Source organism: Peromyscus eremicus, chromosome 4 (genome assembly GCF_949786415.1).
Source record: "Peromyscus eremicus chromosome 4, PerEre_H2_v1, whole genome shotgun sequence".
Lineage (NCBI taxonomy): Eukaryota > Metazoa > Chordata > Mammalia > Rodentia > Cricetidae > Peromyscus > Peromyscus eremicus.
In genome coordinates this window covers 5,060,276-5,077,514 of record NC_081419.1, presented here as the reverse complement: position 1 = coordinate 5,077,514, position 17,239 = coordinate 5,060,276, and the positions used below count along the sequence as shown (strand labels likewise).

At 47.2% G+C, this 17,239-nt stretch overlaps 1 protein-coding gene across 12 annotated transcripts in view; it reads left to right on the top strand.

Moving 5' to 3' along the window:
• The window catches only part of Fnbp1 (formin binding protein 1), a 123,806-nt gene that overhangs the window by 87,924 nt on the left and 18,643 nt on the right, over positions 1 to 17,239 (top strand). For 5 of the 12 annotated variants that reach the window (XM_059260013.1, XM_059260014.1, XM_059260011.1 and 2 more), the window contains exons 7-10: positions 2,176 to 2,304; positions 5,854 to 6,000; positions 7,041 to 7,235; positions 8,132 to 8,314. In XM_059260013.1, coding sequence (XP_059115996.1) covers positions 2,176 to 2,304; positions 5,854 to 6,000; positions 7,041 to 7,235; positions 8,132 to 8,314 — 654 coding nt within the window. The remainder of the gene's footprint in view (positions 1 to 2,175; positions 2,305 to 5,853; positions 6,001 to 7,040; positions 7,236 to 8,131; positions 8,315 to 17,239) is intronic. The other 7 variants (XM_059260022.1, XM_059260020.1, XM_059260021.1 and 4 more) reach the window with 2 other exon arrangements.

Genomic DNA, 17,239 nt, shown 5'->3' with positions numbered 1-17,239 from the left:
TGACTTGGGTGCCATCAAACAAGACAAAAACAGTCAAAGCAAGCAGAAACTCATGTGCCAGGCTGGAATGGAACCCCTAGCCTGTGACTGCTTAAGCTCTGTGACATGAAACCAGGACCGTGAAGTGTCTTCATCAGCAGGGGGTGGGTTTTAAGCCATGTAGACCTCAGACTGTGTTAGTGCCACCGGATGGCTTTTTTTCTGGTCTCCTTGAAGTAGGAGGTGGGGATCAAAGTGACACATTCTCTTGGGTTTGTGTGTGACTCTGTGCTATATAGACATCCTTGTCTGAGCTGCAGACTTGACTCTGGGCCTAGGGATGTAGCTCAGCAGGAGGATGTGTGCTTAGCATGAGCCAAGCCATGAGTTTGATACCCAGAACTCCTCCCCCAAAGTGACTCTAAACTTGTCAAAAATTATTTCTTTTTAACTTTTTGAAAATGTATTTATTAGGGGCAGGAGAGATGGCTCAGCGGTTAAGAGCACTGGCTGTTCTTCCAGAGGTCCTGAATTCAATTCCCAGCAACCACATGGTGGCTCACAGCCATCTGTAATGAGATCTGGTGCCCTCTTCTGGCCTGCAAGCATGCATGTAGGCAGAACACTGTATACATAATAAATAAATAAATCTTTTAAAAAAATGTATTTATTAGCCAGGTGGTGGTGACACACACCTTTAATCACAGCACTCGGGAGGCAGAGGCAAACCCTATGTAAGCTGCCATGTGGGTGCTGGGAATTGAACCTGGTCCTCTGGAAGAGCAGCCAGTGCTTTTAACTGCTGTGCCATCTCTCCAGCCCTAAGTTTTTTCTTTTTTGTTTTTCTTTGTTTTTAAGATGGTGGCACACACCTTTAAAATCCCAGCCCTCTGGAGGCAGAGGCAGGTAGAACTTCTTGTGGGCCACAAGAATGTATTTTAGAGGTTCAGCTATACATTAAAACTATACTTTGACCAACCAAGGGTCTGTCAAATGGGAAGCCATTTATCAAGGAATATTTGGTGTTATACAGCCTTGATATCCAGCTGCACCTTGCTATGAGTTTCTTGTGGGCCCATATATTACTAGACCGTTTGGCAAACAGTTCTGCTCCTCAGACCTGCTGAACTTCTAGGTAACTAACTCCCCCGCTGAGCCTAGGACACAAGCAGACTGGAGATGCATAGCTTTGCTTCTTGTGCAAAGGAAGCTCAGACCATCCCCTTCCTTCAGGCCTAGGGACATGGCAGAGAGATTGACTGAGGACAAGAGGGCTTTTTGCATAACCAGGTGCAGTAAGGACTGGAGCAGAATTCCAGAGGCAGACACAGAACCACGTGGCCAGAGAGAGGACAGGAAGACAGAGATTCTGTAGAGGGTAAAGCAGATCTCTTGCAGAGTTTTCGGAGAGCCAGGAGTAAGGAGCTAGGAAGGCAAGATGGAGGACAAAGGAACAGAGGAGGAAGATGAGGTCAAAAGCATAGGAGCTTACTAAAAGTATGAGGACAGGAAAAGAGGGCACAGAGAGGAGCTGAGTGTGAGGATGGAGCTGAAGCTGTATAGATGGAATTTTGTCATAGAGGAATAAAGTAACGGACAAAAAGGCATGGTGTATGTAGATTCCTTTCCCTCAGATAACCCCACGCCAAATGTAGCGTCTTTCCCAGTACTCTGGGAATTTTCTCAGGGCTGGACTTGGGGAAAATTCCATCATCTTTAAGAACTCTGTGAGTTCAAGGCCAGTCTAAGCTACATAATGATGCCTTGTCTCAATAGACAAATAGAAAATTTAGATTCAGGACAGTTTGTTTGTTAAAGCACCTGATGGGCTGGAGGTGTGGCTCGGTGGGAGAGCACTTGTCTGGCAGGTGTGAGGCAGCCAGTCCCCAGCACTATGAAGAAGTAATTAATTAATTATAAATAATTTTGAGATAAGCTCTTTCTGTGTAGCCCTGGCTGTCCAGAAATTTTAGACCCGGCTGGCCCTGAACTCACAGAGATCTGCCTGTCTCTGCCTCCCAAGTGCTGGGATTCAAGGCGTGCGCCACCATGCCTAGCCTAAGAAGTCATTTTTCAATGCACCTGCTAACATGAAGTGTGCAGAGTGGCTTGGGTCCTGGTGTGCCTTTGCAGGCTTGTTGCCTTTGCAGGCTTGTTTATTCTGTATAAATAGGGTGTTCTTCTTTTTGCCCCAAGGCACGGCAGCAAGCCCAGTTACGTCACCAAATGGCAGAGGACAGCAAAGCTGATTACTCCTCAATCCTGCAGAGATTCAACCAGGAGCAGTGGGAATACTACCATACCCACATCCCCAACATCTTCCAGGTAAGCGCTCCATGGTCCTCACCGTTTGTGGAGACAGGCTGTTTCTGATGTGATAGGCCTCACTCTGTAGCACAGGCTGGCCTGGAAGTCACTGTGTACCTCCGCCAGCAGTCATCCTGCCTGAGCCTCCTGAGTCCTGGCCTTACAAGTGTGCACCACCACACCTGCCTTCCCAAATGTCCACAAAGTCGTTTGGGAGTAGGCGCACATGTATGTGTGTGTGGAGGTCAGAGGTCAACTTGGATATATATCTGTACACCACATTAATGCCTAGTCCCCTGGGGATCAGAAGAAGGCCTCTAGAACTAGCGTTCCAGATGATTGTGAGTGGACGTGTGGGTGCTGGGAGTCGAACCCAGGTCCTCTGCAAGAGCAGCCAGTGCTCTTAGGTGCTGAACCATCTCTCCACTCTCCCACCCTTTTATTTGAGACTGGGTCTCTCAGTGGCAGGCTGTAGAGATGGCTCTGTACTTAAAAATGCTTACTGCTCTTATAGGAGATTAGCATTGGGTTCCCAGAACCCACAATGCCCGCAACTCCAGCTCCAGAGGACCTGCCATCCTCTTTTGGCCTCCTTGGCCACCTCTGTGGACATCTGCACACACGTGGTGTACATAAACTCACACACACACACATACACATAATAAATAAATCTTTTAAAAATACCTTAGCATAGGCTGGCTGGCCAGCAAGCCTCATGGATTCTCTTGTTTTTGTTACCCCAGCACAAGGCTACAGGTACACTCCATCACACCCAGCTCTTTAGGTGGATTCTGGGCATCAGAACCGGCCTCATGCTTGTACAGCAAGCCCCTCCCCTACTGGGCGGTCACCCCAGTGCCAGAGTTGTTTCCCGTAGCGGGGAGACCGAGCGATGGCCAGCGTTAACAATGAAGCATGATGCTAACTTGGGGTTCATCAGGTGCCCGGGTGGACGTCCTGGGCCTTCACTGTGCCCAGGTTTTTTTGAGGGGGTTGATATCTTACAACTGTGCCTCTTAGAGGACACTCTGGCTACAAGAAATGCCAGCTCAGCTTTAGGAGACAAAGTGGCATTCACACTTGTGGGGTTTGAACAGACAAGTATTGTTTCCTTTGAATTGTTCTCTTTTCTCTTCATTTTAAAATCTGTGTGTGTGTGTCGGGGGTATGTGTGTATGTGGTTTGTGGGTACATGTATTTATTTATTTGAGGAGTCTCATTATGGACCTCTGGCTGTCCTGGAACTCACTATATAGATCAGGTTGGCCTTGAACTCACAGAGATCAGCCTGGCTCTGTTTCCCAAGCGCTGGGATTAAAGGTGTGAGCCACCACATTTTTCTGAGGCTGACTCTCTCACTGATTTGGAGCTTCCCGTGTGGCTGGGTTGGCCAGCAGCCAGCTCTAGAGATCCGCCTGTCTGTGTCTACAGTGACGACTTCTGTTGTACCCACCCCACCTGACCCTGGCATTTGTACATGACTGGTGGGGGTTAGACTCAGGTCTTTGTGACTGTGTGGCAAACACTTTACCAACTGAGCCATCTCCCCAAGCACATGGATCATTTCTTAGGGTGCCTTAAGTGGTCAAAAATGATATGAGAGACTCTGGATAAAGCTCACTGTGGAGCACTGGTTTGACACACCTAAGCCTGACGACCTTCCATCCCTGCATGACAGTCAATCAGGCTGTCAATGTACAAAATAGCAAATACATTATATATATATTTTCCCCCTGTTTGGAGAATTTTGCCTGGTTTTTGAGACAGAGTCTTGCTGTGTAGCCCAGGCTGGCCTTAAACTAGTGATCCTTCTGCCTTAGCCTCCAGAATCCTAGGATTATAATTGTTAACATCATGCATGGCTCCCCACTTGGGAACTCCTTTATGATTGAGTTTCAAATGTAGAAAAGCCAAAGTGACTGATTGAAGTAACTCCCCTAGTTGGGTCTAATTGGGTTCTCAGTGTCCTATGCCACCAATGAACCTCTAGGCCATAGAGGGCAGAAGACTGGTTCTCCCTCAGCCTGGGTTGCGTTGAGACAGTCACTAAAATGTTTTTGTAAAAGACGGAACGGGGAGGGATGTGAATTGCTGAGGATATTAGTAATAAAGCTGAGCTGAGTGTGGGGCATGCACTCGAATGTAAGCCTAGCACTTGGGAAGCAGAGGCAGGAGGTCAGAAGTCAAAGCTAGTCCTGCCTCAAAACAACAAAATATAAATAATGTCATAGAGCCCCTGTGGTGGGGTTTACAGGCACTTTCATTGTCACTGTGGTAAGATTCTCTCACAAGGCCAGCTTCAGGGAGGAAGGGTTTATTGGCGCACAGCTGAGGGGACAGCATCGCGGCAGGGGAACCATCGCAGCAGGAGCAGGAGGTGGCTGGTCACATGGCATCAGCGGTTAGGAAGCAAGGGATGATGAATGCCGATGCTCAGCTCACTTTCTCCTCTTTTTTTTTTTTTTTTTTTTTTTTGTTTTTTTTTGTTTTTTCGAGACAGGGTTTCTCTGTGTAGCTTTGCGCCTCTCCTGGAACTCACTTGGTAGTCCAGGCTGGCCTCGAACTCACAGAGATCCGCCTGGCTCTGCCTCCCGAGTGCTGGGATTAAAGGCGTGTGACACCACTGCCAGGCAATTTCCTATATTTTTATTTTGTGTGTATGAGTGTTTTGTCTGCATGCAGGTCTGTGTACCACATGCATGCAGTGCCTTGGGAGCCAGAAGAGCATGATGAATCCCCTGGAACTGGGGTTACAGATGGTTGTGAGCCCCCATGTGGGTGCTGGGAATCTAACCCAGGTCCTCTGGAAGAACAGCCAGTGCTCTTAACCACTGAGCCATCTCTCCAGCTCCCTCTCCTTATATATAAAAAATTGTTTTACATTTGATTATTTGTTTAGTATGTGGTTATGTACGTACAGCTGAGGACTTGGTGAGGTGAGAGGTGGCTGTGGCTTGTTCCTTTGCTTCTCTGATCTTTCAGCATCTACTCTGATAGCTGGCTCCAGGTTTTTATTATTAAGACCAATTAGGATTCGTGCTATAGTAGGTGCATGTATCACAGTGCACACAGTGGTCAGAGAGCATTCTGTTTGCTCCTTGCTAGGTGAGTTCCAGGGTTTGAATTCGGATTATCAAGCTCGGAGGCAAGAACCTACACCTGCGGAGGTGTCTTGTGGGTCTGCTCTTTTTTTTTCCAGTCTGGAACCCCAGCACAATGAATAGTGACACCCACATTTAGGATGCGTCGTCCCCCTCTATTAAACTAGTCAAGAAAATCCTTCCTAGACATGCCCGTATTTGGTGATTGTAGATCCCGCCGACTGAAGTCCATGTTACACATCACTGAGCCCTACTACAACTGCAGTCCAGTTGTTTGAAGGGCCACGGTGCAGCCCAGCCGTTCACTGAGCACAGCACAGCTGACTGGTCTATAACGGTACAACACACCCACAGCCATTCGCGCTCCAATCTGTTCCCCAGAAGTATTTGCAGGGGAACAATATCACCCCAAAACAACTTCCCCAAGTAGTAGTAGACCATTTTATACACGGTCCAATTTTTGCAGAAAATACAAGAGATGGAGGAAAGGCGGATCGTGCGCATTGGAGAGTCCATGAAGACCTACGCGGAGGTGGACCGGCAGGTGATACCCATCATCGGGAAATGCTTGGATGGTATAGTGAAGGCGGCTGAGTCTATCGACCAGAAAAATGTAAGTGTAGTCACTGGGCTCTCTCCTTGTCCCTCCAGCACCACCTCCTGCTTCGACCCTGGGACGTGGAGCGCTGGGTGTGGAGCGCTGGGTGTGGTCATTTGCACCTGAAAGTCCTTTTATGACCCTCAGTGTTTGGATTTAGTTCCCCAGTCCTTTTGTGTAGAACACAGGGTTGTCGCTGAATTAAACGGATCTCTGCAAAGAGGCAAGCTCTTTAGGGCACCAGCAACCCAGCAGCCTGTGGAGTGTGGGTTTGTCACTAGTTGCTGGCAGCATCCCCTCATGGGGACAGTTGGTATCACTGCCAGGCCCCTGGGTGGCAAAACTGTCCTTCGTTTATAATACCCACTCAGATCCCTCTGTTCCACTTTTTAATTACCTCTGTGAAGAGTTTTGTCAGTTGGTGTGAACAGCTGCCTCAGAGTGTTTTAAATGGTAAATATTTGTAGGAGAGAGGCCTGGGCAGTAGGTGCTTTGTGGTTTTGTTTGTGTTGGTGTGTAGAGTTTGGTTGTAAGATTCCTTGCCTCCCATTTCATTAAGACATGTCAGCTTTCAGTGTCCTTCAGTGATCTCAGCCATCTTTGTGAGAAACAGTTATCAATGTTCCAAAATGAACATCATCCTCGCCGCCTCCAGCTACATCCTACAGGAAGGCTCCCTTCCTGAGTTGCTCAAACCATCCTTACCTTGAGCTGGAAATGTTTTTCATATTTTTGTCATCAGACTTAGTGTCTAATTTTAAAGTCTAAATGAGGCTTCCTCCAATCACTCTGTTTAAAGGCTTAGTGACTTATAAGCGACATGGTAAAAGGGGGAATTTTTTAAAGGCAGAGCATCATGGAAGGTTGAAATCAGATGTGGAAAGCACCTTTGGCTCTCACCTGGGGGCAAAGCTTTATGAATTAATCTATCTGGTGATAGACACACTACTAAGAGAAAAAAAAAATCCAGTGTCAATAGGATTCTCTTGGAATGGCCTCTGCGTGCATCATGAGTGTTCTGGTGTTGATGTGGTTGTCCACGGGTATGATTGCAGGACTCCCAGCTGGTCGTGGAAGCCTACAAGTCAGGGTTCGAGCCTCCTGGAGACATTGAGTTCGAAGACTACACGCAGCCGATGAAACGCACGGTATCAGAGAATAGCCTTTCAAGCTCCAAAGAAGGCAAGGCCGAGCTCAAGTTCGGCGGCAAATCCAGAGGCAAGCTGTGGCCGTTCATCAAGAAAAACAAGGTACTGGAAGTTTGGACCCTGCGGGCTGAGGCGACAAGGTGCAGAGGCTCGGAGTTTATCTTTTGGTCTTAATCAAACAAAGCTCTGAACTTGCAGAAAGCGAGAGGGAAGAGTTAGCGTGCTGCGTTCATTTCACGATTCCAACGGTCTCTTTCTGGTGGCGGTCTTTGCCATGACCTCTGTCTTATTGCAGATGTGTTATCACCTGGACTGGGTCACCCACACTAACATCACTGACCTCACGGCCCTTTCACCCACCCCTTATCCTCCCAGACTGCTGGGCACCTCTGCTGGGAGCGAGGGGACAGTGTCCCATCTAATCAAGCTTGCCAGCCTGGGCTTGGTTTTGAATCCATGTTAACCTCTGTCTCCGTGAACATTTTTTCCATTTTCTTTTCATAGCGTGGTATGTAGGTGCATGACAGCGCTAACCCACCGGCCTAAAACGGGATGGAGGTGGCATTACTGCATTAACCTTAGGCTGGATGTTAGAGTTTCTCAGGACAGAACTGTTCCGCTGTTTCTCGAAACCTCAGTAATTTAGACCCTTTTCCCCCCGTTGAGCTGTGTTAGTTTAGGTGCGGAAATGTTTACCCCTCTGGCTTACACTGGATTTGGAATGACTAATGAGAGCCTTAGCTTGCATGTGGCCGTCTGCATGAGCTTTGGGTCACAAGGTTCTGCTGTCCTGTCGCGTACTCACGGACCCTCTCCTTTTCACCCCCTCTTTGTGGAACACATCCTACATGGTTTCTTTTGTACCGTGGCATCGATATTAATGGTTTGTGTTTGACTTGCTTTGGATCTTGAATATGATTTGATGCTTATTTCTGTTTTGTGTCTTCTCGTTTCTGATTTTTTTTTTTTTACTATCACCGCTCATCTCTCACATGTAGCTTATGTCCCTTTTAACATCCCCCCATCAGCCTCCCCCTCCTCCCCCTGCCTCTGCCTCACCCTCTGCTGTTCCCAACGGCCCCCAGTCTCCCAAGCAGCAAAAGGAACCCCTCTCCCACCGCTTCAACGAGTTCATGACCTCCAAACCCAAAATCCACTGCTTCCGGAGCCTAAAGCGTGGGGTAAGTTCCGCTCTGGAATCCTGCGTCTCTTGCGCACTGTGTTGCATGTCTCATTCTGCATAACTTACTTTGTTTGTGAATGGACCCAGTGTGTTTTCCTATAACGTTTAGAGAGAGAGAAAGCTTGAGTCTTGGCTCCCAGAGAACCAGAGAGCGAAAGAATGTCAGAAAGAAAGGAAGGAGCGGAGGAGGGAGGAGGTGTGGGAGGAAGAGAAGGCCAGCAAGCCTGAGATTTGATTCTCTAGTCCGTGCTGGAAGCACCCCACACTTCCCCTTCAGAGGACTGAAATCATTCATTTCCTCCTTGATCTCACCAACTTTGATCCGGTCTCTTAAACTGACCGTGGAGAAGACGAGGAAGTGGAAATGACTGGACAATCAGAAAATATGTGCTGACTAATTACAGACCGGAGTGTAGTCAGACACCGCTGTCCTAACGAAGCCTCGCGGCAAAGAGGAAGCCGACCAGCACACTGGTTCCCTTGTGAAGTTAAGGGATGATGGTAAAATTCCTCTCAACTGGATAGGGCTGAACTCTGTACAGGTCGAGCAGCCCAAATCCAAAGTGTTTTGAATGCCATCGTGACACCTTGAGTGAAAAGTTCCACACCTGACCTCACGTGAGTTGCTGCAGCCATAACATAGCAGCAGGCTGTGGGTGTGGCCAGAGGCAGATGTTTGCATGGGGCCTGGATTCCATCTGCAGGACCACAGAAACAAAACACAGATACCAGAAGCTTGTTCAAATTACAGGTTCAAAACACACACACATGAAGTCAGGCTGTGGTAGTCCACATCTTTAATCTCAGCACTCAGGAGGCAGAGGCAGGTGGATCTCTGAGTTCGAGGCCAGCCTGGTCTACAGAGTGAGTTCCAGGACAGCAAGGGCTACACAGAGTAACCCTGTCTCAAAAAACCAAAACCAACAGCCCACCAAACAAACAAACAAAAAAAACATGTAAAACATATGTGAGTTTTATGTTTAGATTTGGATCTCATTTTATCTACATAAATCTCCCCATAAAGTCCGAAGCACTTGTGGTCCTGGACATTCTTGTGAGGAACACTAAACCTGCGTCTCTTTGCAAAGGGACAAGGCACAGTAGCAGTGACGTTTATCCAGGCCTCCTCCGTTCCATTCTGAGCTCTCTAGTATGCTAAGAGAAGCTGTGGAGCCAGGATCTAACGCTGGAGAATCTGCTCCCACGGTCTGAGAGTCCCTGGCACCCAGTGGGAAAAATTTCTTAGAACATGATTGCTGTTAAGACTCAGGTTCAATGGGCTGGAGAGATGGCTCAGTGGTTAAGGGCACTAGCTGCTCTTCCAGAGGACCTGGGTTCACAATTGTCTGTAATTTCTGTTCCAAGGGGCTCTGACACCCTCTTGACACCTTCACACAGACATATATGAGGGCAAAACACCAATGTCCATAAAATACAAATAAATAAAATTTTAAAAGACTCACGTTCGAAATCAGGTGTGATGTTGCACACCTGTCCTCCTAGCCTTAAGAGGATCAGAAGTTCAAAGCCATCGTTGACTATGTAACAAGTTCAAAGTCATCCTTGGCTACATAACAAGTTCCAAGCCATCCTGGGCTACATAAGACTCTGTTCAAAACAAACAAACAAACAAACAAACAAAAAGCCCATCCAGTTTGTATGACAATTAAGATTGTGTGACTAAATCACACTTATTTCTCTACAGGAATCGGGGCAGTCATCTAACATAGATACCAGCTTAGCTCTCCCAAGTAAAACTAAATGACGGGTCTTCTGAGCCTTCTCCCTCCCTCCCTCCCTCCCTCCCTCCCTCCCTTCTCTTTCTCTCTCTCTCTCCCTTTCTTTCCCTTCCTTCCTTCCTTCCTTCCTTCCTTCCTTCCTTCCTTCCTTCCTTCCTTCCTTCCTTTCTTTCTTTCTTTCTTTCTTTCTTTCTTTCTTTCTTTCTTTCTTTCTGTCCTGGAACTCAATTTGTAGAGCAGACCGGGTTTGAACTCACAGACATCCGCCTGCCTCTCCCTTCCAACTGCTAGGATTAAGGGCGTGTGCCACCACTCCCAGTTCAAGACACTTGTTTCTATGTGATGCCACGGAGTTAAGTTACCCCTAGAGCTGGAGCTGGATACCAGACCTTGGGCTGGTAAGCAGCATGGCTGGGCAAAGACAGGTCCAGTGTTCCTCGTGAATGGAAAGTTCCCGAGTTTTGTGGTCCTGCTCCAACATCCACTGTCATAGGAAGAGATTCCAAACCTGACTGAGCATTTGTCTCAAGTCCATCTGCTGGTAGACTTCCTCATCTGTAGAATTCCTGTGCTAAGAGAATCTTCATTTTATAGAATCAGCGTCCTGATCCACGTCTAACCTCAGCACTCCAAAGGTGGAGGCAGGAGGATTGCCACTAAGTCTAAAACCAGCCTGGGCTTCATAATGAGATCCCATTTCCAAAGAACAGAAACGGTGCTGGGGATGCGGCTCAGTTGTCAGTGCTTGCCTAGCATGCATCCCCAGCACAGCATAAACCACGCTGTGATGGTGAAGGCCTGCTGAGATCAGACATTCAAAGGTCCTCCTTGGCTACAGAGTGAGTCTGAGGCCAGCCTAGGCTATGTGAGATCCTACCTCAAAAATAAAATAAAATAACGGGCCAGCGATATGGCTCAGCAGGCAAAAGTGCTTGGAGCCAAGCCTGACGACCTGAGTTCAGTTCCCAGGTCCCAAGCAGTGAAACTCCCAAAAGCTGTCCACGCACACAATAAACAAATAAATAAAATAGATGAGTAAATATAAAAAGTAGTAGGGTCCCAAAATCAAGGTTGAAGGAAGGAAGGACACATTTGAGAGAATTATTTTGCTTTAAGGTTACTTCGTATATCAAATTAAAAACCAGACATTTGGGCTGGTGAAATGGTTCTGACAACCTAAGTTGAGTCTCCGAGACCCACATGGTGGAAGGAAAGAGAGAACCGACTCACCCAAGTTGACCTCTGACCTCCACATGTGCGTCTTGGTCCTCAAGTGCCCACACACTGCACAAATCAATGTACTCACTTTTTATTAAATCAGAAATTTAATTTCCTAAAACCGTCAGGACAGCCACTGTCAGCAGGCAGAGTAGCTTCACAAGTGGACGATGGATCGTGCTGAGCTCTGCTGTTGCGACTGGCTGAGCAATCGGCAGCTTCTTGGCTCGATTATGCTGGCTTTTAGAACTCCACTCTTCATCAGAGAATTTCCACGGATGTAACCAGGGTGAGCCAGGCTCAGAGTCAGTTACATCATGTCACCACATAATCACTCATGTTTGCGAACATCTGCATCTGTCTGTCGGACACTCATGATGAAATGTGTCAGATGTTTTCACAGTCACCATCCGTTTGCGTATCTGGTCCGTGATGCTACATCACACAATCTCCTGGTCATCGATGGTTTCGTACCTGTGTTCATGTGTCCCCCGAGTGCGTAGGCAGAGACCAAAGAATGCCTGTGTTCAATTAGTACAAGAAAAGATGGTTTAAAAAAAAAAAAAAAAGTCTGATTTAAAGGAAGATTTTTTTTTTAAATCACCAAGATGAATTTTATTTCTTACTCCTCACATCTGTGTTCAGCAAATTCCTTTTATGGGAACTTTCCTGGATGGTAAGTGCCTTCTCCCCATAACAAGCAACCTGCTGGAAGCTGTGATGTTGCGTGTGATGGGCCCTTAGGGTCAGTCAGATCCGATGCTGCTTGCAAGGAAAGGGGCGGGAAGGGAGGAAGAGAAGGGGAGACACTGAGCCTTTGAAAACATCATAAACCCAGAGCCTGGGGAACTAGACCAGGTTATTCAGCAGCCTCAGTGTGCGAGGTACTGGAGCCATGATGTGTGGGATAGTCCTTGATACCATTTCACTTTCTCTTGAGCTTGAGACTGCCACTCCTGAGCAAAGAATCAATGGAGGATTCTGGGAGAATAACTGTGTAACTGTGGTGTGTCTTTCTGTTCTGTTTTGTTTAGATTTTTTTTCACTTTATTTTTTTGTCTGTGTGCTTGTCTATGTACCACATGTGGGCCTAGCGCCCTCAGAGTTCAGAAGAGGGCATCGGACCCCCTGGAACTGGAGTTAGAGATGGTTGTGAGTCACCTCATGGGTTCTGGGAATCGAACATAGGTCCTCCCCAAGAGCAGCAAGGGCTTCTAACCACCAAACCATCTGTCCAGTACCCTGTGGCATGTCTTTTAACTCATCACATTTCACAGCCTTCAGATTTGAATTCTAAGTATCTGGTTTAATGACCAGAGTATGGAAATTATGTGAAATCATTTCTTTCCTTTTCTTTTTTTCTGAGACATGCCACCACATCTGGCTCAGTGTGCAAACATTTCTTAGCGTAGCTTAGTTTTTTTCTGAATAATTAAACAAGAGTAAATATTTTTGACTTATTTATTTGTTAGGTATACACACGCCAGAAGAGGGCACCAGATCTCATTGTAGATGGTTGTAAGCCACCATGTGGTTGCTGGGAATTGAACTCAGGTCCTCAGGAAGAGCAGCCAGTGCTCTTAACCTCTGAGCCATCCCCAAGATTAAATACTTTTGTTGTTGCTATTGTAAGCCATTTCCTGGGGGTATTTACAGAGAGTCTACACCGACAGACCTTAGTATTCCATCTTTCCAGGAATTTTAAAAAAAAAAATGATTAAAGAAGAGAGTATCCTCAGAGCTGGTGTGGATGCAAACACCTGTGATCCCAGCCCCTAGGAGGTGAAAAGTGGAGGAATCCAAGATCATCCTCCATTACACATGGAGTCTGAGGCCAGTGTGAGCTACATGAGAGGAAACCGAAGGGATATGGGAGAGACAGAGATTGATACATGGACGATGGTAAAAAGAAAAATGATAGATGAAAGATAGATGTTGGTGGGTGGTGGTGGCGCACACCTTTGATCCTAGCACTTGGGAGGCAGAGGCAGGTGGATCTCTGTGAGTTCGAAGCCAGCCTGGTCTACAGAGTGAATTCCAGGACAGCTTCCAAAGCTACACAGAGAAACCCTGTCTTGAAAAAAAGAAAAAGAAAAAAAAAAGAAAAGAAGATAGTTATTAGATAGAAGATAGATAGGATAGGTAGATGATAGGATAGATGTTAGATAGATTGATGGATTGATGATTGATTGATTGAGATAGACACTTAGATACTAGATAGATAATAGGTGGATGGTTAGATGGATGGATAGATAGGTAAGAACATGTCCTGAATTTGACTCTACAAAGGGTAATTATATTGTTGCCTAGCTAAAACTAGATGATCCCTCTGTATTTTAAAGTTAATCTTAGGAAATACCACCAAAGCAGAGCAAGACATTTTGGAAATCCGTTATTGTGTGTCACGTTCTCAATGTGCGGTTCCTTTTTTCATACATCTTACCTTGTTCTCTTGCTGACTGTTGGCAGACTCAGTCTTTGTGTTATCACAAAGAGCTCATGAAGAGGACTCTAGGGAAACCCACGCATGCCTTCGAGGCTAGGGACTATGTTGTAAGTCTGCCTGTGCTGCAAGTATGCAGTCACAGCCAAACCACTAACCCCTTGGACAGCGCCAAGACTGGGGACCGGTGCAGCTGTAACACGGCCACCCCACCAACCAAAATTCCCAACTGAGAGAACTGCACCCTGGGGCAAGGAGGGGGGTCTTAGGGTATAAATCCAATAGCTGTTTTATCCCCAAAGTTGCATAGAAAGACCCAGGCTCCCTAACGGACATCCAGTGCCCCCGTGACGTCATTGAGTGAGCTCATTGTCAGGGTGCGGCCTTTTTGTCTTAGTTCTGGTAAAATCTTTAAAGAGCCTGCAACTACTACCTGAAATGTCCATGGTGTCCCTTGATATGAGTTTACAGCAGAAATTTACCCATAAAACACAGCTGCAGAATGTAGTCACTGAAAGAGACAGTTTAGGGCATGGCGATGGGACCATGTAGGTATCTCCATCCGTGTTTGCAGCCAGTGGGTCCCTAGGGAGTGATGCCATGAGCCTGGAGAATAAAAACTCAAAGAAGCATGAATAGATAGGGTCCCAGTAGATTTCACCAAAGCGTATGTGCTTAGGCACTTCCTGTCCCCTTTCTTTGCGCTTGAGGTTAGTAGCTGTGACCGTCCAATGACACATGGACGAGCTGGCTCTGTCTCCTTCCGTGTTATTGATGCTCGCTCCTCCCAGAGCCCCTAACTGTCGCCTGAAGCTGATGGTGTTTGGTCCCTCGGTGTCCAGTCACACACCCCGTGAGGCCTTGGCCTTTATTCTCCTTGGAGAAGGCTTGCTTTCTAATCAGAAGTGACCTAATTGGCTGGCTTATGACTTATGACCTGAAAACAATCATGTTTGAAAAAAGAATTCGGCACGGTGGTGGCACCTCCTGCAGGTGATCCGTCACTGCCCATTCCAGAAAATGGAATTTGACAGTTTTGGTGTTTCCAAAAACTGAGTGTGAGAATTTAGTATTTCTAGTTTCTATTGGAACAGATGTTCAATTTTGATCATTTGTTCTTATTTTGAAGTGGTAACCTTCCTATTGATATTACAAATTTGGTTCTAGGATATTTCAATTATAATCTCAAGTCACGAAAGGAGTCCTGTAGAGAGCAAATAGTGAGTCCGGGTCTTGGAATTCGCCTAAGATGGTGTGTGAGGATGTACTAGTGTCCGCCAGTGTGCTTTGTGGGGGCCGTCCTCTGCCCTGCACCATGAGTGTTGTCTGTCTGAACGAGGAACTCAGCTTGGGACGGACAATCTGTGCTTAAGCTCCAGGAGGCTCAGCAAGTTCACGGCCACGGCCTACGCAGACTTGAAAAGCTGTCCAGTCAGTCTCTTCCTTCCACATGGAATGGGTTCTTTAAAAAGCGATTGCCTGTTTACAAAGAAGTGTCAACTTTCTTTTTTTTTTTTTTTGAGACAGGATTTGTGTAGTCCAGGCTGGCCTGGAAGTCAGCTGTGTAGCCCAGGCCTCTGCCTCCTGAGTGTGAGCCACCAAGCTTGGCTAAAAGTATCAGCTTAAGGATGAAAAAGTGTAAAAGTTGGCTGAGAAATTTTAACCCCTCCCTACCCAGCATAAAAATCCAAGTGCGCTTCCTCTGGTATTTTGTTTTCCAGGTGTGCCTGCACCCTCCTATCAGTTACTAGGGCCTTCGGTATTGCTGGAGATGAAGTCAGCGCATGTGCTGAACTCTCCCTAGGCCGACAGTGGGGTCTCACAGAATCTTGTTCTGCTCTGAGTTCTCGAAGCCCTCTTACTGTGGTTGAAGTCCTGCTGTCATGGGACCCTTCCTATCTCCAGGCCCAGCAGTAGTAGAGCTGTTGTGGCCCTATGGAGATCAGGCCACCACCCACAGCAGCACCCGAGAGCCAAGGCAGTGTCTACCCATACCCTGAAGGCAGCTTCCATAAGCAACGTGAGCTTCTGTTCATGGTCACTCTCCATGCTGTGTAGCCCCCATGGACAGGCTTGACGTTCAATAGCAAGCCTCAAGCCACCTGTAGTCACACTGCTCAGGAGCCTCAGGCAGCAGGATCAAGAGTTCAAGGCCAGACTGAGCTACATAGCATGACCCAAAGCTCCCCCAAAAGAAAGCAATTAATTTTGAAAAAGATCGAGCCTTAGAAGTCACCCTCATGGCCCAGGAGCCAGTGCTGGTGTGCAGGTGGGAGGCTGCCTTGCCTGGTCACCTCTGTCCTGCTACCAAGAGGCTATCCGGCTTCTGACCTCCATATACGTGCTGTGGTACACGCACGCGCACGCGCGTGGGCACACACACACACACACCCGATCGGTCGGTCGGTCAGTCAGTCATGCACGCACACACACACACACAATCGATCGATCGATCAGTCAGTCAGTCATGCACACACACACACTCAATCAATCAATAATCAATCAATCAATCAATCAATCAATCGGTCAGTCAGTCAGTCAGTGTAAGGGGTGCTGGAGAGACGACACAGCAGTTAAGAGCACTTGCTACTCTTGTAGAGGACAGTACCTACATGTCAGCTTACAAGTCTGTCACTGTATCACTCCAGCCCAAAGGTTCCATTGCCCTTTTTTGGCTTCTGCAGGCACTATGGCCATGTGCTTGTGTGCGTGCGTGTGTGCATGTGTGTGCACACACACACACATAAGTTTTTTGTTTGTTTTGTTTTGTTGGTGTTTTTTCAAGACAAGGTTTCCCTGTGTAGCACTGGCTGGCCTGGAACTCACTCTGTAGACCAGGCTAGCCTCAAACTCACAGAGATCCACCTGCCTCTGCCTCCCAGGTGCTCGGATTAAAGATATGCACCACCATGCCAGGCAAAATTTTAAAAAATTACTATTAGAAAATAAAAACTCAGGCGGTGGTGGCGCATGACTTTAATACCAGCACTGAGCCAGGTGGATCTCTGTGAGTTCGAGGCCAGCCTGGTCTACAAAGCGAGTTCCAGGAAAGGTGCAAAGCTACACAGAGAAACCCTGTCTCGAAAAACCAAAAAAAAAAAGAAAAGAAAAGAAAAACTAAGCACTCATGTGAGAGGGGGTATGGTGGTGCATGGCTATGACCCCAGCACTCAGGAGGTAGAAGAGAAGGATTATTTCTGAGAATTTGAGGCCATCCCAGCCAGGGCTGGACACTGGGTAACACTGTCTCAAAAATAAAATTTTAAGAAGAATCTACCTAAGATGTCCTGGGAGAGATTTGGTAAACAGAGTGCTGTGCGATTCTTCTTTTAGGGTCATTACATGTCACTTCTGTGCCTAGCAGATTGAAGTCCCTGGGTCTGTCCCCGCATCTCTCCAAATCACCCTCCCCAGCAAGCCGATAGGCATCCAGTGGGAGGAGACAGCGCAGGGTCACGAGGACTCTCCTCTCACACCTCGCAGGGTCACGAGGACTCTCCTCTCACACCTCGCAGGGTCACGA